General features: G+C 55.5%; 1 protein-coding gene across 1 annotated transcript in view; it reads left to right on the forward strand.

The window, feature by feature from the left end:
* THOP1 (thimet oligopeptidase 1) overlaps window positions 1-12,993 on the forward strand; it is a 36,773-nt gene extending 23,780 nt beyond the window's left edge. Inside the window, exons 8-17 of the mRNA XM_042782326.1 lie at window positions 4,209-4,316; window positions 5,576-5,678; window positions 6,791-6,951; window positions 7,563-7,698; window positions 8,348-8,714; window positions 9,102-9,303; window positions 9,984-10,170; window positions 10,365-10,493; window positions 11,634-11,770; window positions 12,838-12,993. Coding sequence (XP_042638260.1) covers window positions 4,209-4,316; window positions 5,576-5,678; window positions 6,791-6,951; window positions 7,563-7,698; window positions 8,348-8,714; window positions 9,102-9,303; window positions 9,984-10,170; window positions 10,365-10,493; window positions 11,634-11,770; window positions 12,838-12,993 — 1,686 coding nt within the window. The remainder of the gene's footprint in view (window positions 1-4,208; window positions 4,317-5,575; window positions 5,679-6,790; window positions 6,952-7,562; window positions 7,699-8,347; window positions 8,715-9,101; window positions 9,304-9,983; window positions 10,171-10,364; window positions 10,494-11,633; window positions 11,771-12,837) is intronic.
* Window positions 12,994-20,117: the final 7,124 nt, after the last annotated feature.

The following is a 20,117-nucleotide window of genomic DNA, read 5'->3' on the forward strand; positions in this document are numbered from 1 at the left end:
TTGCAAATAAGTCATTTTTCAACAATGTAAACAGTACCTATACACATGCACCTCACCAGATGGAATGCACAGGAATCAAACCAACTCTACCTGTGGAAAGAGACAACAGAAAAGCTCAGTATCATCAGGATAAGGCCAGGAGCTGACCATGAAACGGACCATCGATTGCTCATTTACAAATTCAAGTTGAATCTGAAGAAAATTAAAAGAAGTCCATGCAAGCCAAAATATGACCTTGATTATATCCCACCTAAATTTAGAGGCCATCTGAAGAACAAATTTGAGGTACCGAAAACTAGACAAATTGTGGGCTGACATTGAGAACATCAGACATGAAAAAAGCAAAAGCTCATTAAAAAGACAGGAAAGGAGGAGATGACCAGAATGGATGGCAGAAGAGACTCGGAAACTTGCTCTTGAATGGAGAGTAGCTGAAGCAGATGGAAGAAATTGATGAAGTAAAAGAGCCAAACAGAAGATTTCGAAGGATGGCTCGAGAAGACATAGTGAAGTTATTTTAATGAAACATGAAAAGACCTGGAGTCAGAAAATCAAAAGATAAGAACACTCTAGGCATTTCTTAAGCTGAAAGAACTGAAAGAATTCAAGCCTTGAGTTCCAATATTGAGGGATTCTGTGAGAAAACACTGAACAATACAGGAAGCATCAAAAGAAGGTGGAAGGAATGCACAGAGTTGCTACACCAAAAAGAATGGTCAGTGTTCAGCCATTTCAGGAGGCAGCGTGTAATCGAGAGCCAGTGACACTAAAGGAAGAAGACTACGCTGCACTGAAGGAATCGGCAAAAAACAAGACTCCAGGAACTGATGCGACACCCATTGAAATACTTCAACGAGCAGATGCAGCCCTGGAGGTGCTCACTTGTTTATGCCAAGAAACTTGGAAGACAGCCACCTGGTCAACTGACTGGAAGAGATCGCTATTGTGCCCATTCCAAAGAAAGATGATCCCACAACATTTGGAAATTACTGAACAATATTAATATCACATGAAAGTAAAATTTTGCTAAAGATGGTTATGCAGTATATGACAGCATATATTGATGGATGAAAAAGGGCATGAGGGTAGCATCCTCTAACCTCCTCTAACTTCACAAAGGGGAGAGAAAATCACCATCAGCAGCCCAAGGCTAATTCCTATGAACCCAGACATGCCACCACCCTCCAGTCTTTCTGCCAATTCAGACACCAGCCATCCCTCCCACAGCACTCACTGCTTCTCTGCTGGGTGTGATAATTCATTGCACTGGCCACAAAGAACTCACAGATGGTATTCATGATTTTAGGGTTTATTAGGGAAGTAACAGAATTTTGATTTGGGAATGTTCTCAGGACACCGTTCTTTGATCAGGACAGTCTCTCCTCTGCTGTGCCCTCGGGCACACCTCTCTTGTCCATGGCCTCTTGGCCTGGCCTCCACCCTGCTACTCAGGCAAGTGTTACAAAGCTCTTTTAGCTCTGCCGATAGGTGCACCCCATTGAAATATTTCAACAAGCAGACATGGCCCTGGAGGTGCTCACTTGTTTATGCCAAGAAATTTGGAAGACAGCCAGCCACCTACCCAACTGACTGGAAGAGATCGATATTTGTGCCCATTCCAAAGAAATGTGATCTAACAGAATGTGGAAATTATCGAGCAATATCATTAATCACTCCACCAGCAAGCCTCCTACCCAAAGGCACTTAGCTTTTTCGCTCTGTGGCCAGCAAGCCTGTCCCTCTGTCTCGTGCCTCTTGGTTCCTCCACTGCCAGTCATCTCTGCGCCGGCCATCTCTGCCAGCCATCTCAGCCAAGGAGGTCCAGTGCAGGGGTCTCGGGGCCAAGGGTGTGCTCCAGCCCACCTCCACCTCTTCTCTTTCCATGGCAGTGAGATGTCCCTTTCTGCCTATAGGAGGGCTCATTTTAAGCTCAGCAGAATGACAAAACTAACCAATCCCACATTAGGGTTCCATGTACTTTACTTCCATGGTCTCACCCCAGGGGTGTCATGTACCTTATTTACATTATCAGCAAGTGTCCAGTCCCCCTGGTGAGTCCCAGACACATCAAGTTTGCATAGTTCCACCCATTTATCTGGTGGGAGTCGCAAAGGCTTTGGCTAGAAGAACCATACCAAGGAATTCACTGCACTGCAGCAGGAAACTGCCAGGAACTCAAGCGGATTCAGAAGAGGATGTGACATAAGTGATGTCATTGCTGATATCAGATGGGCTTAGCTGGAAGCAAAGAATACCAGAAAGATGGTTACCTGTGTTTTATTGACTATATAAAGGCATTCGACTGTGGATCCTAACTGTATGAAGAACGGAATTCCAGAACACTTAGCTGTGCTCATAAGGAACCTGTACATAGACTAAGTGGTCATTGTTCAAACAGAACAAGGGGATACTGCAAGGAAAGGTGTGTATCCTTTTCCCATACTTGTTAAGTCTGTATGCTGAGCAGATAATTCTCGAAGCTGGACTGTATGAAGAAGAACATGGCATCAGGATTGGAGGGAGACTCATTGACAACCTGTGATATGCAGATGACACAGCCCTGCTTGCTGAGGGTGAAAAAGACTTGAAGCATTTACTGATGAAGATGGATTACACTTTAGCATGAAGAGAATAATCCTCACAACTGGACCAATAAGCAACATCATGATAAACAGAGAAAAGATTGAAGTTTTCAAGGATTTCATTTTACTTCTGTCCAAATTCAGTGTCCATGAAAGCAGCAGTCAGAAATCTGATGTATTGCATTGGGCTAATCTGCTGCAAAAAATTTCTGTGAAGTGTTAAAGGGCAAAGATGTCTCTTTGAAGAGCAGGGTGCACCTGACCCAAGCCATGGCATTTTCAGTAGCCTCAGATGCACACGAGAGCTGGACAATGAATAACGAAGACAGAAGTAGAATTAATAAATTTGAATTGTGTTTGTGAAGAGTGTTCAATGTCCCATGAACTGATAGAAGAACGAGTAAGTCTGTCTTGAAGGAGGTGCAGCTGGAACGCTCCACAGAAGCAAGAATGGCTAGACTTCATCTCGCCTGCTTTGGTCATGTTGTCAGAAGGGACTGATCCCTGGAGAAGGACTCATCCTTGGTAAAGAAGAGGGTCAGTGAAGAAGCAGAAGACCCTCATTGAGATGGACTGACACCGTGGCTGCAGCGATGGGCCCAAGCACAGCCGTGGTTTAAGGATGTCGCGGGACAGGGCAGTGTTTTGTTCTTTAGTACATGGAATCTCTGTGAGTCAGAATCGACTGGAGGGCACTTAACAACACCCCCCACAAGGGTGCCATTCACCTAATTTACATTATGAACAACCTGTTTGTCCCTCACATTTGTATCGTCCTGCCCAGTCGTTTGGTGGGAGTCACAAAGACCGTGGCTGGAAGGACCAGACCAAGCACACCACTGCACCTGTAGATGAGAAGAACCCTATGTCCCAACAACGGTCCCATCCACAGGTTAGGGCCGGGACTTTAGCACAAGTGGAGGAACAATTCATTCTGCAACAGTGGCCTCAGCTGCTGGTGGTGGTGTGGTGAGCAGGAGAGACCCTGGAGGTCCTGTGTGCCTCTTATCCATCCTCTTGGGTACAAGCACCTGTAACTCACTGGTGCCACTGGTCTCAGGAAAGTGCAGCCACTTGGCTGAGGTCCACATCCAGGCACGGGGGGGCCCACAGAAGGATGAAAGACTTTTTATTTCTGTTGACATTGTGAGTCAATTGTAGACGCACACTCAGTTGTAAGAAATAGCGGGGATGGAGGTGGGGAGAGGGAGAGAGAAAGGGGTCCCAAGCACTGGGGCCTGGCTTCTCCTGGTGGGCACGCTCGGCCAGCCTGGAGTCAGTGTCATCCCCGGCACGTGGCCACTGATGCTGCCTGCCAAGCCTGCTGCTGCTGAGCCTCTCACCTGTTCTGGGAGCGGTGTCAGCCCTGGGCTCCCCCTGGTCCAGGTACAGCCTGAGCATCCCTGCACAGGTGGTGTCTGAGTGCAGCGCTCAGGAGTGCCTGCCGGGTCACACAACACTCACGGGTTGAGTTTTTGAAGAAACCGTCAAACTGCTTCCCAGGGCAGCCGTGTCATTTTCCATTCCCACCAACTGCATATAAGCAATCTTGTTTTCTCCACCACCTCCCTTGGGTTTGCTGTTGTTGCTGTTGTCCACGTAGGGTTTTGACTTTTCTTGTTGTAGGAAAAAGTTGAGAAGGACACGCTGAGGCCTGAGGCAGCTCGGTACCTGGAGCGGCTGATCAAGCTCGGGCGGAGGAACGGGCTGCACCTGCCCGAGGAAACCCAGGAAGTGAGTGCTGGGCTCACAGGTGGGGCGGCTCCTTGCAGCCCTGCGCCCGTCTCCCTTTGGGCCACTCCATGGGAAGGCCGAGTCTCTGGCCCAGGGCATCTTTCCACTTCCTGAGGACCAGTGCCCTGGGTAGGACGGTCTCTGAAACAGCGCTCTCTCTGCCTCCTCTTCTCCCTTGACCCGCCAGGGCTCGAGGGCCCTCCAAGAAAGTGAAGGGCCCCGGGCCCTCTGCAGACGCCATCTCAGGTGGTCCTCACTGGGACTTTTGTACAGTGGTGCCTTCCTCTTTCCAGCTAGAAATGGAGCCGGGGGGGGGGTGGCTTGCCCAGGGTCTCAGGATTAGTAGGTGACACCGTGTGCACTCAGACCCCATCTCTTCTGCTGGGCATCCCTGGCAGTTCCCTGAAGTCTTCCGAGCAACCTTGCTCAGTGGTTTCTGCCTTGCTGAGGCAAAGGCTGCCCCCTTTGGCATCCCATCTGGTCCTGCCGGGCATGGCCCTGAAGGGGCCCGCACACGCTGGCTGATTCTCCTGCTTGATGAGCCCACACGGCCTTTGAGAAGTTGTCGAGCACAGTGAAAGGCTTCCCCCACGCCATCCTTCCGATTGGCACTTCTGCTCTGGCCCTAACCCGCCTCCTGAGGGAGCGATGCATGGTGCTGCTCCATCATGCCCCACCTTGGGGTGTCCGAAGGTTCCGGGCCAAAGCCAGTCCTGCCTGCTGGGCATGTGCACTGAATGGTGGTCATCAAAGGCGGTCACTGCTCCCACCCTCGGGACAGTTGAAGAGCCGCCCGAGGGCTAGTCCCTCATCTGGTGCACCTGCACATCTTCCCGTTGGCCAGACTCAGATCGAGTTTAGGTGTTCCTAAAACCAGACCGACCCTGACAGGGTGAGAGCTCATCCACAAAACATGCTTGGAAGTGTGAGCGCTGGAGTCTGAGTGTCATTCCTGACCAGGAGGACCCAGAGGTGTTTGGCTGGGGCCCACCTGCCCAGTGAGGGAGCAGCCCAGACAGAGGGTTCCTGACGGCCTCAGGCCGCGCAGCAGTGGGAACAGCAGGCACGTGAGCATGGGAACAAGCGTGCCAACCACGTTTGCAGCCTGCACTCCCTTGTCTCCATCTCCCTTCTCTTCTCTTTCCCTGTTGGTCGTCCCTTCTCCCTGCCTGGGTGTCAGGAGGAAGCCTTGGCCCCAGTCGGACTTGGAGGGGAGGATGTCTCCCGAGCCACTCATGCGGGGGCTTCTTTTCCTCCAGAAAATCAAGAGCATCAAGAAGCAGTTGAGCCTACTGTGCATCGACTTCAACAAGAACCTCAACGAGGACACCACCTTCCTGCCCTTCACACGGGAGGAGCTCGGTATGTGGGGAGCGGGCGCCCAGGGAGCACCAGCCGACTCTCACCAGCTCTGGGAGACCCTCTGGGGCTGGTGCCGTCAGATCGGGGAGGCGTGTCTGTGTACGCACCCAGGGGGCGATGCTTCCTCCACGGGGAGGCCTCACAGCACTCCAGAACCTGCCTTCCTAGAGCCTTCCTTGGGGAGGGACGTGCTCTGTCGAGCCAAGACTCAGCCTCTGTCAGAGGACAACTCAGGAAGTGGAGCACAGGGCTGGGCCGGAGCTGTGGGACTTTGAAGGCTCAGGGTTGCATGTCTCGGGGCAACTCATTGGCACTTAGCAATAGGAATTACCTACTACGGGTATTGAGGCAGCTACTACATCTCTGACACTGAAGCAACATCTAGGCTGTCCCCTTTATTCCTGCTTCATTTAAACCATTTTTGTATTGACCAAGTTAACTTCTCAGGAATACTTGTTGTTATGTAAATAAACTCTCACCCAGCAAGGTAAAAGGTATGTTTTTCTTGCATTTCTTTTTTTAACATAATTTTTTACATTTGCAGAAATAGTGCAGGGAACTTGAGTCCCTTTATCCATTGTTTCCACTTTGATCCATTCATTTTATCATTTTCTCTCTCTGAGTGTGTGTGTGGAGGGGCAGGGTGGTGTGTACTAACGATCCTGAACCACAGCGCCCCTAGAGGACAGAGTGGAACTGCCCCACAGGGTTTCCAAGGCTGTTGTCAGTCTTTATGGGAGCAGATTGCCAGGTCTTTCTCCCAAGGAACTGCTGAGTGGGTTCAAACTGCCGACCTTTTGGTTAGCAGCCAAGCCCTACCAAGGCTGTACTGCCAAGGCTCCTGTGTGTGTGTGCACGTGTGCACACGCATGCATGCGTGCACCCTCTGTCGTTCATATCCCTGCATGGTGCAGATGTTTCAGTGTTCAGCTACTAACTGAAAGGTTGGCAGTTTGAACCCCCTCGGAGGCACCTTAGAAGACAGGCCTGGTAATCTTCTGTAGGTCACAGCCTTGAGACTGACCCTGTTGGGGGGGGCCTCCTCTGCACACATGAATTGCCATGAATTGGGGTCTACTCATTGGCAGCAGGTCCTGATTTTGTTCTCCTAGGAGGGCTCCCTGAGGACTTTCTCAACTCCCTGGAAAAGACTGAGGACAACAAGTTGAAGGTCACCCTCAAGTACCCCCACTACTTTCCCCTTCTAAAGAAATGCTATGTGCCCGAGACCAGGAGGAAGGTGGAGGAGGCCTTCAACTGCCGGTGCAAGGAGGTGAGAGCCCCACCATGGGTGTGTGGGGGAGGGGCCCACCCGGGAGTGTGGACTTTACCCGCAGTCGCCTGGCCAGTCAGTGAGCGGCCCAGGCCCCCTTCCACAAGCCCAGGCCGGCCCTTTCAGATGGCCTTTGCCCCCGGGGACACACAGAGCTAAGTGTGGTCCACCTTCCTAGCCAGTCCTGCAGCTACTTGGCTGTTGTGGGGTACTGTCAATTCCGACTCACGGCAGGTCCATGACAGAGTGGAACTGCCCCTTAGGGTTTCCTAGGCTGTAGTCTTTATTGGAGCAGATCGCCAGGTCTTCCCTATGGAGCCACTGGGTGGGTTTGAACTGCCAACCTTTTGGTTAGCAGCCAAGCACTTTACTGCTGTGCTGCCAGGGCTTGGACAAGAACACGGTCTCCATGCCTGTCTGAATCGTCTCCTTCCTCACCGGCCCCTCTTGTGCCTTAATCGCTCTTTCTCAGGCGAGGCCCCTCCCTGGCCCCTTCCTTGCCGGCCCCAGTAACCCTTGGGCTCTTGGGGAGTCCATGTATCCTGGCCACGGAGCCCCAGGGCAGGGAGAATGGAGACCCCTTTGCCACCAGGGGCCTCTTTGTGAACCAGGAGAACTGCACCATCCTCAAGGAGCTGGTGGCACTGCGGGCCCAAAAGTCTAGCCTGCTGGGGTTCAGCACACACGCCGACTACGTCCTGGAGATGAACATGGCCAAGACCAGCCAGGTGGTGGCCACCTTTCTAGGTATGCCCCCTACCTCGGCTCCCTTCACCTACCCTGTGGCCTGAGGGGCTGAGAGCGCTTCCTGGCCGTGACGTGGCCTCACAGAGCATGGTCCTGTCGTGGGAAAGCACCTGCAGCGTGAAACGGGCTGTTTTCAGCAGTGCAGTCCCATGGCAAGCCTGCTTCCATTCACCCGAGAAATGGAGGTTACTGTGCCCGCCAACTCTTCCACCACTCTCTGGGGCCTAATGCTGAGGGCCAGTACCAGGGTTGTGGCATCAGGCCTGGTCCATGTTCAGGCCTCAGCCTCATTTTCAGTGCGAGGGGCCTGCTCTCCTGGTGTCTGTGAAGCTCGAGTGCGGAGATGAGATGCTTTCATCAGGTCCAACCCTGGGCCGGTCCTCCAGGAACGTGGCACTGCCACTGGTTACAGAGCAGGACCCCGAGTCCCAGAGCCCACTCTGTCACAGCCCCATGGGACAGCCATGGCCCCATGGAGCTGAGCTCATGCCTCATCAGTGACCCCGTGGCTTTCTCAGTCAACCCACAGCCCCAGGGGACAGAGTCCATGGTGATGGTGAGCCTAGGGCTGGTCTTGAGGTTTGCCAAGGGTGCACTTGAGCCACATGGCAGTGCCCACATGGGCGGTAACTTCTCTCCTGCTACTCAGACGAGCTGGCCCAGAAGCTGAAGCCACTGGGGGAGCAGGAGCGCGCTGTGATCCTGGAACTGAAGAAGGCCGAGTGTGAGCGGCGGGGGCTGCCGTTTGACACGTGTATCCATGCCTGGGACATGCGCTACTACATGAACCAGGTGGAGGAGACACGCTACAGCGTGGACCAGAACCTGCTGAGGGAGTACTTCCCCATGCAGACCGTCACCCAGGGGCTGCTGGCCGTCTACCAGGAGCTGCTGGGGCTCACCTTCCACTGCGAGGAAGGCGCCGCTGTGTGGCACGAGGACGTGGCGCTGTACGCCGTGCGGGACTCTGCCTCCGGGCAGCTGATCGGCAAGTTCTACCTGGACCTGTACCCACGGTGCGTGTGAGTGAGCGGGGCCACAGCCAGCCTGGCAGCACCGCCCTGTAGCCTCCGCTCTCTCTTCGTGGGATGGGGGAGGGCATCGCCAACCCCATGGGGCAGCGAGGGGCTGCTCAGGAAACCATGTCTATCATGAGTTTACTGCTGCCAGGCCAGGGCCTTGTGGGGTGATGGGACGTGAGCTGCAGTCTGTTTTCTGGGGCACGCCCACTCGCCTGCCGTTGAACACAGGCTCCTGTGCTGACGCCTCACTTAGGACCATGTGGTGTGTCCGTGTCAGCAGGTGGGAAACAGCGCTTAGAGAGGGCATGGGGTGCCAGGGCACGGAGGGCAGCCTGATGGGGCGGGTGCCTGGAGAGGCCCCCTGACTGGCTCTTCCCCCAGGGAGGGGAAATACGGACATGCGGCCTGCTTCGGCCTGCAGCCGGGGTGCCTGAGGCCGGATGGGACCCGCCAGATCTCCATTGCAGCCATGGTGGCCAACTTCACCAAGCCCACGCCAGACGCCCCCTCCCTGCTGCAGCACGACGAGGTGGAGACCTACTTCCACGAGTTTGGCCACGTCATGCACCAGCTCTGCTCCCAGGTGGGCTCCCGGCGCAGGCCTGGCCCCTGCCTGCTGGGGCCTCTGCTCTCACCAGGAGAGGGATATCTGTACAGAGCAGCAGGGGTGGATGAGGAGAAAACGGTGCCTGGCCACAGGCTCCTCTGGACCGTTAGGGGCAGGTGTGGCAGGGGCCTCACATTGAAGCCCATGTGCCAAGGGCATCTCCCTCACAAGGCAACTCAGCCAGAACGTGGTAGCCAAAGGATTCACTCCAGGCTTTCAGACCCCCAGCCCAGTGTCCCTGCTGTAGGACCCTGTTCCTCATGCATTCAGTTGTCCAAGCACACAGTCACACCCTTTCTCCTGGTGCCGAGAGTGGCCTTGGAGCTGGGGCAGGAGTGGTGGGTTCAGGTGCGTGGTGCCTGATGGACCAGACCTGCTCCCTGGGAACAGATGTCAGCTCCCCAGGACTTGGCTGTGCACAGTCTATTGCTTTGGGGTTCGGAGCTTTCTGAGAGTTTCAGCCATGTCATTGGGTGCACGTGGGGGTGGCTGACGGGGACTAGGCAGGTATATCCTCCACTGGAATGAGGTGGCCAGCCACCACTGGGGAGCGTTCTCTGTCCCCATAACTACATGTTGCCTGTGGCTCGGGACTGCCTAAGGCTGCAGGTTGGGTGGGCTGGGTAACCGAGACCTGTGCCTTTCACCCCGTGCAGGCGGAGTTTGCCATGTTCAGCGGCACACATGTGGAGCGGGACTTCGTGGAGGCGCCCTCGCAGATGCTGGAGAACTGGGTGTGGGAGCGCGAGCCCCTGCTGCGCATGTCCCAGCACTACCGCACGGGTGACGCCTTGCCCCCAGACCTGCTTGACAGGCTCATCGCCTCCCGCCAGGCCAACACTGGTGCGCTGGGGCCCGGGACAGAGGGTGCCGAGGCTGGGATGGGGCAGTGCTGGGGCTCCACACTGCAGCCTGTCCACCACGACGAGACTTAGGGTGCCAGCTGAGCTGGAGCGCAGCTGCTGGGGGTGGGCAGAGCTGGGGGTGGGGCAGAGGCGGCCCTCTGCCTCCTCCCGAACCTCGTGCCTCCCCTGCAGGTCTCTTCAATCTGCGCCAAATCGTCCTGGCCAAGGTGGACCAGGCGCTGCACACGCAGACGGGTGTCGACCCGGCTGAGGAGTACGGCCGGCTCTGCCAGGAGATCCTGGGGGTGCCAGCCACACCAGGTAGCCCTGTGGGCAGAGGACGGAGGGCCCCACAGAGAGGGCCAGGGGAGTAGGGGTCCCAGAGCTGTGAGCTCAGGAGGATGGCTTTCCTGTTCAGCTGCCATCTCCCCAGTGGACCCCATGGCCCTGAGCCTCTGACCTCATTCCTGGGTGTGCCCATCTCCTCCTGCTGCAGGAAGGGGTGTGCCAGTTCCAGCTGTCAGCCACGTGCATTTTTTGTGATGGACTGGCTGTGTCTGTGTCCCTCCCCATGGCTCAGCCCTGAGTGTTCACAGTGGGTTCAGGCAATGCCTGCTGTAGGAAGCCACCCTCTAGTCTAGGGCTTCTCAACCAGGGACACTTCTAACCCCAGGGGATATACTCCGCGATGTTTGGGGACATTTGTGGCTATCATCCCTGGGAGGTGCTGCTGTAGTGGAGTGGGTGGAGACGTGCTGGACCAGGACCCAGAGGAGGGCCACTGGCCAACCCATCCTTGCAGCCCCACAGCCCACAGCGTCCTGCCTCCCACTTCTCCTTCGCATGGTTTGCTTTCGAGTGTAGGGTCTTGCCAGGTCACAAGGCCTCCCAGAGCCTTAACTTTAAACAAACACACTGGTCTGGATCTCCCCCAATTCTGAACGTAATGGATGCGTTGTCAGACACCTGGAAACTGGTGAACAGGTTGGTCTTCCATGGCCTGGAGACGAGCGCTGGTTAGCATGCTGGCATGTATTCTTGAGGAGGCGTGTGCGTGCATGTGTACATGTTTGCAGTTGCTCGGGCAGAAGGTAACCGGGGTTATCCGTATGCAGCGTTGGCCTCATCCAGCATTTCATAACCGTTTAAGAAACCCTCTGAAACAGTTGGAAGGATGCGTAGGTGTGTGTGCCCTGACTCATAAAGCATCCTCTGAACGTCATGGCAGCTGATGTCGTTGTGTAAGATGCCGTAGGGTCAGCCTTGTTCTTAAGCAGAGGCCAAAAGGCCGACTTCCTCCTTTGGTTAACTGCCAGGCCCTGCTTTCTGCACACGTTCTCACCCTGTTCCTGCTCTCACAGGCCGAGCCAGCAGCCTAGAACCTTCTCTCCTCTCCCGGGTTGGAGGTCTCCTGGACAAGGAGGGCCAGGGAGGGCCTCACTGTTGTCCCCCTCCCACCAGGCACCAACATGCCGGCCACCTTTGGCCACCTGGCAGGAGGCTATGATGCCCAGTACTACGGCTACCTGTGGAGTGAGGTCTACTCCATGGACATGTTCCACACTCGCTTCAAGCAGGAAGGCGTCCTCAATGGCAAGGTGAGGTGCTGTACCCTCCGTCCCCTTCACCCCGTCAGGGGCTCACTGGATGGGAGGCACCGTATACTCCATCCCCCTTCACCCTGCTGCGGCAGGGACCCTGCATGGGCCAGGGGCTCACTGGAGGGGATCAGGCCCCAGTGTGGCTTTTGTGGCTTGGAATGATGGTCCCTGCTGTCTGTGACCAAGTGCAGCCCATACTTGGCCACCAGCCTGGGTGCAGCATCTGTGTGTGTGTGTGGTGGGGTGTGACCTGAGTGCCCAGCTGTGTCCCAGGCAGATCCTACACGGCCCCTTTCCTTCCCTGTTTACTCCTCTGGATCTGGGCTCCACCAGGGGTCATAGGCCAAGAGCCAGCTGTGCTGGTCTGTGTATATACCAAACACACTGCCGTCGAGTTGGATCCGACTCATAGTGACCCTCCTTGGGTTTCCGAGGAGGTATCACTACAGAAGTAGACTGCCCAACCTTCCTTTCGAGGAGTGGCTGGTGGGTTTGAAACGCCAGCCTTCTGGTTAGCAGTCAAGTGCCTTAGGCAGTATGCCACCAGAGCTCCTGGTCTGTGTACATAGACATGTATTTATACACATATGTACACAACACCTGCACACAGATACACATGGACATACACGTGTACACATGCGTGTGTACATACACACTTTTGTGTACTCTGTTCCTTTTCCCCACCTCTCCCTCCCTCTTTTCTCTGGGACCCTGGTCCAAGCCCCACTCCCCAAGCCCCTGACGCTGCTGGGCCCCCTCAGGCAGGGAAGGGGCCGTGACTGCTGCAGGCCCTAGGGCAGGGAAGGGGCCATGACTGCTGCGGGCCCTTGGGCAGGGAAGGGGCCATGATGCTGATGCGGGCCCCCTCGGGCAGGGAAGGGGCCGTGACTGTTGCGGGCCCTCGGGCAGGGAAGGGGCCGTGACTGTTGCGGGCCCTCGGGCAGGGAAGGGGCCGTGACTGCTGCGGGCCCTTGGGCAGGGAAGGGCCTGTGACCCCAGCAGCCATCCAGAGGGCCTGGAGAACCCTTCAGTTGCCTGCCGGCTCCAGCTCCCCATCTCCACAGGTGGGCATGGACTACCGGAGCTGCGTACTGAGACCCGGTGGCTCCCAGGACGCCAGCGCCATGTTGAAGCTCTTCCTGGGCCGCGAGCCTAGGCAGGATGCCTTCCTCCTGAGCAAAGGGCTGCCCGTGGAGGGCAGTGAGCCGCCGGCCTGCTGAGCTCCCGGTGACCCCTGAGGACTGAGCAGCATGGCCCATGTGGCCCAGCACCTGAGCTCCCAGGCTGGACAGCGTGGTGCCTGGCAGGAACAGGGCTGTTCTCGGCATCTGTGCTATCCAGGCTTCAAAACCTGAGTGGGAAACTTGGGTTAGAAAGATTTGCTCTTGAGATGTCCAGAGGGGTCAAGGCTCCTCTCTTGCACTAACCCCTCCCCTTCCCAGCAAAGTCCTCGTTCAAGAGAAGGGGGACAGGGAGGCCTCCCGGTGTCCTGAGTCCCTGCCTTTTCTATCACAGACCATTTCACGGGGGTTGTTACAGCCGGAATCACACTCCGGTGTTTCTATTAAACCCTTAATGTTGTTGGAGATCAGACCTGTTTCCACCTGCCTGCAGCACCACCTGTGCACCGAGTGTGTGCGTGGGCTCCACACCCTGTCCTGTTGGCCTGGGCCCTGCTTTCCAAGGGAGGAGCCCGGGGGGAGACTGCTGCCAGGGGCACGTCTCACCTGACGCGGTTCCAGAAAAGTCCTCTCCTTCTCAGATCCACTCTGCCCAACTGAGGGCCATGCCTGGACCCTCAGAGACTCAAAGCTGGGGCACCCCTTGGAGCCCCTAGTGGCTGAAGGAGCGGGTGCAGTCTCCCTGTCGCCTGCAGCCCTGGTGGGTCGGATCTAAAGCCAGGACAAGGAGAGACCTTGCAGGCCCTTGGGGGAGAGACACTCACACCAGGGCAGGCTGCTGGTGGGCGTGCGGCTCTGGGCCTTTCCTGCCCTTGAGGAGAGCCCCGGAGGCTCTGTCTGCACGGAGGGCAGCCTTAAGGCTCCCCCAGCCCCTTCACAGCTGCCTCGGTGACATCTCTGTTGATCGAGTTGGTCCCAGCTCAGTAACCGTGTGTGCAGCACAGTGGGACACTGCCTGGCCCTGCAGCAGCCACCCATCGTGGCAGCCCCTGTGTCCATCCGTCTCACTGAGGGGCTTCCTCTTCAGTTTACCTTCCACTTAACCAAGTGATGCGCTCCAGGGACAGGTCCCTCCTTACAGGAAGTCCACAGCACGAGGGACAGTCTTGCCATCCTTGGTTCTAAGCATCATTCCAGTTACAACTTCTTCCAAGACAGATTTGTTTGTTCTGCTGGCAGTCCATGAAATACTCCATATTCTTTGCCAGCATAATTCAGGTGTGCCGTTTCTGTCTGTATGGGTCACCACCCAGCTTCTGCGTGCATGCGAGTCAGTTGAATAGACTGTGGTTTGGTCAGGCTCTCCTTAGTCCTCAGAGTGGCATCTTGGTTTCTGAGCCTGTACCCCCGGCTCCACTGGCCTGAGCAGGCCTGTGTTCTCTCCTCTGGCTCCTAGTGCCTCAGGAGCCCCACCTTCTGCTGCAGTCCCTCCGCTGTGGTCAGGGCCCATGCAGGCCACGTGCCCATTTGGGGACAGGACTTTGAGGCCCTGGGTCCTGGTCCAGGAGGGCTGGGGAGGCAGCGGGGCTGGACCTCAGGGTTCCGAGGCAGCCAGCAGAGCCTGGCCCCCCCGCTGGACGGGCAGCAGGCCCTTCCTTGATGCCATGGCGAGGCTCAGCGGGCCAGGCTGGGTGGACGGGAGATCGGTCACAAAGCTGGGGTTTGTTAGCCACGCCCCCGTGTCCAAGCCAGGGCTGGGAAGATAGGGGTTCTTCCAGGCCCCCGTGCCCCCTTTCCTTTGTCCTGGCATCCACACTTACTGCCATCCCCCATGTGACTCACAGGGTTTGATGCTTGGCCCTCCAAGAACCATTTTCCAGGGTCAGAGGCAGAAGTGCCGGTTCTGGGGTCAGGGATCCTGTGGGGACATTTAGCCCTCTGGCCCTGGGAAGGCAGGCACATCATTGCAGCCCACCCAGTGGGTCAGTTGTGGTCCAGGCAGCTGGTCCCGTGGTGATTGCATTGGCCTGTGTTGGCCTGAGTCCCATGCCGCTCCTTGAAACCAAACTCATGGCTCAACTCCCAGGGACATGGCCCCATGCGGGAGGGCCAGGAAGAGGACAGAGGACAGCTGTTCCCTGTTGTCACTGCTTCTAAAGCCGTCACCCCGCCTCCCCACTGGCAAACTGGGAGTGTGGGGGAGGTGCAGGGCTGGGGGAGACTCCAGGCCCTGCCCCCCCAGTTCTAACCAAGAGGCCTCCTGTGGTCCTGGCCCTTGTTCTTATGCTGGCCCGGAAATAAAAGGAAGTGGAAAATGGCGCTTGCTGAAGTGTTCGTGATGTTTGCATAAACATGCTCTTTGGGTTTTAGTTTTTAAAACGTTTTATTGTGGCGAAATATGTGTAACAAAACTGCCATGTCAGCATTTCACATTCAGTAACATGGGCTGTGTTCACCACGTGCAGCCAGCAACACGGTCCCTTTCAGACCTTTCCTCACCCTCAACAAGCTCAAGGAGCCCTGGTGGCACAGTGGTAAAACACTCAGCTGCTGACTGACAGGTTGGGTTTCGAACCTACCCGGCAGCTCTGTCGGAGAAAGACATGGCGTTCCACTCCTGTAAAGAGAACAGCCTCGGAAACCCTAAGGGCAGTTCTACTCTGTCCCATCGGGTCCCTGTGAGTTGGAATCAACTCGATGGTCCCCAGCAACAGACAGAAAGTCCAGGCTGTCTGAACAGCACATCCTTGCCGCCACCACCACCCGCTCCACCTCATCCCCATGCAGGAGGCAGAGCGGCGGGCGTACTGGCCCACAGAGTGAGAAAGCTGGGTGCCCGTGGGCAGGAGCCTCGCCGGTGGAGCGGACTGCACCTCGGTGCGCCTCCCGGCCGAGCTAAAGAGCTTTGTACCGCTTGCCAAGCAGGGCAGAGGCCAGGCTGAGAGGCCAAGGGCCGGAGAGGCGTGCCTGAGGGCACAGCAGAGGGGAGACTGTCCTCATTGAAGAACTGTATCCTGAGCACATTCCTGAACCTGAATTGTGGCCTCTTGCTTCCCTGATAAACCCCATAGTCATGAGTATTGTCTGTGAGTTCGCTGTGGCCATTGCAATGAATTGTCACACCCAGCAGAGAAGTAGTGAGTGCTGGGGGGGGGGGGAATGGCTGGTGTCAGAACTGGTAAAAGGCTGAAGGGTGGCAGCATGTCTGGCCTCAGGAATAAGCCTTGGGTTGCCGATGGCGATTCTGTCTTCTTGTGAAATTAGAGGTCGGAAGGTGTCACCGCCATGTCCTTTAGGCACAACAACAAAGTTTTAAGAACACCCTGCACTCCCACAGTGCAGTCTGCCGCTGATCCTGGGTGGCATCTGGTTCTGAACAGTTGAGGTTCTGATGGGCAGCTTGGGGAGTGGGCCCAGCCCTGGGCTGGGAGGTGGCAGGGCCAGGTTCAGGTCTCAGCTTTCCACTGCTGGCTCGAGGGGGGCCAGCGAGGCAAGGCTCCCATGGGTCGGCTGTGTGGGTGTCCACGTCCTGGGAGACTGTGGGCCCCTCGGATGGCACAGTACCTCCAGGCTGCCATCGGGGAGTGTGGGTGCCCCTTCAGCACCCACGTTTCCCCTCGCCCTCTTCCCTTGTCCTCAGCCCTGCAGGTGAGGCAGACAGACCTCCTTCCCAGAGGAGGCCATTGCCCTGACTGGTATGACGTCTTTTCAGCCCCCAAGATGGGTGGAAGGTCCATTGTGGGCCAGCATGGTCGGGCTCAGGACTCTGTTAGGGAAAGAAATTCTCTTTCAGATTTGAAACTGGGAGATGCAAGCTGCTGGGAAATTGGAGCTGCCTGAAGAGAGAGCCCACAGCAGAGGACTGCAGGGCCGGGAGGAGGGGACGGGCCCAGCTCCGGGGTCGTGGCCCCTGCCCTACTGTGCGCTTCACAGCACCGAGCTGAAGACGACCCTTTGGTGCTGAGGCCAGTGGCAGCTACAGCATGTCTCCTGCAGCCCCAAGAGTTGTGTCCTTGAGCACGTTCCCACTGAGCCCCCCTGAGAGCCAGGAGCTGAAGCTCCCCCTGTCCCAACAGACCACCCACCCGGGGCACTGCCTACAGCTGCTGCCGGGGGCCTGCCGGGGTGCTGAGGTCATCAGAGCTGCCCAGGGCCTGGGAGGGGGCAGTATTCTGAGTGGAGACCTTAGGGCTTATCACCTCCCTGGGCCAGGTTGCCAGCTTCGGGTGAGTGAAGGACAGGCCCCAGATCATGCCCACCAGCCAGCCAGGCGCCTGCCCTGATCTGGGAGAAAAAAATCTCAGAACAATTAAATTAGCAGGACTGCCAGGGCTGTGGATGGATGGATGGATGAATCTATGTGCATGGGTGGGGTCACCATTGGTCAGGGACCTGCTCAGTGACAGTTTTGGTCCTCTAATGCTGCTCTAACACAAAGTACCACAAGTGGGTGGGTGGCTTTAACAACAGGAGTTTATTCTCTTACAGTTTAGAAGGCTGGAAGTCCAAGTTCAAAGTGCCAGCTCTAGAGACTGGGTGAAGGCCCCTCCACCTTGGGCTTCAGCTCTGCCTCTTGCTCCCAGCCCACTGGAGCTGGAGGCTTTCTTCACTCAGGCAGCTGCTGGCTGCTGAGGCTGACAAACCCAAGGTCAACAAATAAAATGGCACAGTCCTAAGATTAACAAACTACCCAGCAGGCCACTAGTTCCAGTCCAAAGACAGTCCCAAGATCAACAGGAAACATGGCAGGCTGTTGACGGAAGACTTGGCTATATGTAGGGTCCAAGCATGCCAAAAAGCTACAGAGCCCTTTCTCAAAGCTGTCTCCTTATGTACAGGAAGCAGACCACATCCCTAAGGCAGCTACTCAGCTGCTCACAATAGTTTCCACCATGGAGTTGATTACCAGTCTCATCATGGGAAATACTTCTACATCCGGCTACCCAGCCACTCAGCCAGGCCCAGCCAAGTTGACACGTAACCCTAACTCCAAGAGTACCTATCTTCATTGTAAAGGTGACGTAAAGCTCACACACGTACAGGATATGATTTGGTAAGTTCTGACGTGTCTATGCGCACGACCTCATCACCACAATCAACACAGGGAACAAGTTCATCTCCCCCAAAGTCATCCTTCCCTCCCAACCCCTGGCCCCCTCTCCCCATCGACCTGCTTTCTGTCACTAGCGATTCGTTCCCACTTTCTAACGTTTTTGATAAACAGTCACACCACTGAACCTATGTCACGTTCACTTGGGAATTTACCTGTTTTCTGTGCATGATCGCCCTGCCCTCCATGTGTGGCCCATGAGACCACCACCACCCATTACAGTCAAGTCGCTTCTGACTCCTGGAGAACCCAAGTGTGCGGAAGAGAACTGCTTCCTAGGCTTTTCAGTGGATCACCACAGTTACCTTCCGAGTCGCCCCTGGGTGGGTTTGAACTGCCAATATCTTGGCTAGTAGTCAAGTGCTGCTCCACCCAGGGACTGCTACTCCCTAGGAGAGTTTGGTCTTAGCTGGTTTAATTCAGCATCCCCCACACTGAGACTGTTGCCAAGCTATAGGAGTTACCCCATGATTCAGGGACCTGAGGGAGCAGAGTGCAATACTGCCGGTGGACAGCAGGTGGCAGGCCCTCCTGAGGGAATGTTGAAGCAAGCTCTGGCTGGAAGGAAGCAATCCTAAAACCAAGAAGGGTACCTACCTGCCTCATCTCCCAGACGTGCTGCCCAACAGGAGTCTTTTCAGAATTTCCAGTAGACACGAACCCAAGTACAAGCCGACCTCGGAGGTGCTGCGGGTCCCATTCCAGACAACCACAAAAAGTGAATTTCCCAATAAACCAGGTCACTTGAATTGTTTGGTTTCCCAGTGCCTATAAACGTTGTGTTTACACTGTACTGTGGTCTATTGAGGAGCTCTGGTAGCATAGTGCCTAAGGCACTTGACTACTAACCAGAAGGCTGGCGGTTCAAACCCACCAGCCACTCCTCAGAAGGAAGATGGGGCAATCTACTTCCATAGTGATACCCCCTCGGAAACTCAAGGAGGGGTCACTATGAGTCGGGTCCGACTTGAGGGCACATAACAACATAACAACAGTGGTCTATTGAATGTGCAATAGCATGATGGAAAAGTTAGAAATATTGTGACAATTAACCAAAATGTGATGCAGAGACAGTGTGAATACATGCCATTGTTAAAACACTGGCGATACACTTGCGCCACACACACACCAAAACCAAACCCACCACGTGGAGTCTATTCTGACTCATGGCAAGTTTCCAAGGTGGTAAATCTACAGAGGTATATTGTCCCATCTGCCTGCCACCGAGCAGCTGGTGGATTCAAACCGCCAACCTTCTGGGCAGCAGTCAAATGCCTTAGGCATTGCACACACACCCCCAGCTCCTTTGTACCACACGAGGTGCCCACAAACCTTCAATCTGTAACAAATGCAGTCTCTATGAGCCGCAATGGAGCAAAGCACCGTAAAACGAGGTGTGGTTGTCAACGGAAACAGGTTAAATTATTTTGAATAATTTATTCAACCCAACACATCCAAAATACAACTTCAGCATGTCATCAGTATAAAACAATTGTTAAAGAGCATCCTAGAGTTTTGGGAGATGAAAAATCCTTGTCCTTTAAAGTCAGCAGAAAAGAGGGCAAACCCTCAAGGAGATGGGTGGGAGCGGCTGCAGTCACAGCAGTGGGCTCAAGCACGTGGTCGTGGCGGCGGCGCGGGACCGGGCACTGTTTCTATGAGTCGGAGCCGACTCGACGGCATCTCACAACAGAAGCCACCCAGTTTGTGGTACTTTGGGATAGCGGCCCTAGGAAGCAAAGACACAGGAGAAAGATAATTAAGTCTGAGGATGAGATGCTAAGTTCATCAAAGCGAATGTGAGGTCAGTGAGCTCAGCTGCTAAACTGAACGTGGGCATTTTGAGTCGGCCCAGGTGCCGTGGAAAACCCAGTGGAGTGCAGTTCTACTCCGACCCAGGTGGGGTCGCTGTGACGCGGGGTGCACACAACAGCAACCGGTTTGATGGCCAGTTGTTGTTGTTGTTGTTGTTATGTGCCGTCAAGACTGCGAAATTACTCCTCACACCAGTCGCAAAAGTCAATGCGGATGAATTGAATCATTAAAAGAAACAAAAACATTAAGGCTGTGTTCGCTTCTGTGTATATACAGGTTTCCTCCACTATCCGAAAGT

Source organism: Orycteropus afer, unplaced genomic scaffold (assembly GCF_000298275.1).
Source record: "Orycteropus afer afer isolate SDZICR_OR568_19922 unplaced genomic scaffold, OryAfe1.0 scaffold00291, whole genome shotgun sequence".
Taxonomy (NCBI): Eukaryota; Metazoa; Chordata; class Mammalia; order Tubulidentata; family Orycteropodidae; genus Orycteropus; species Orycteropus afer.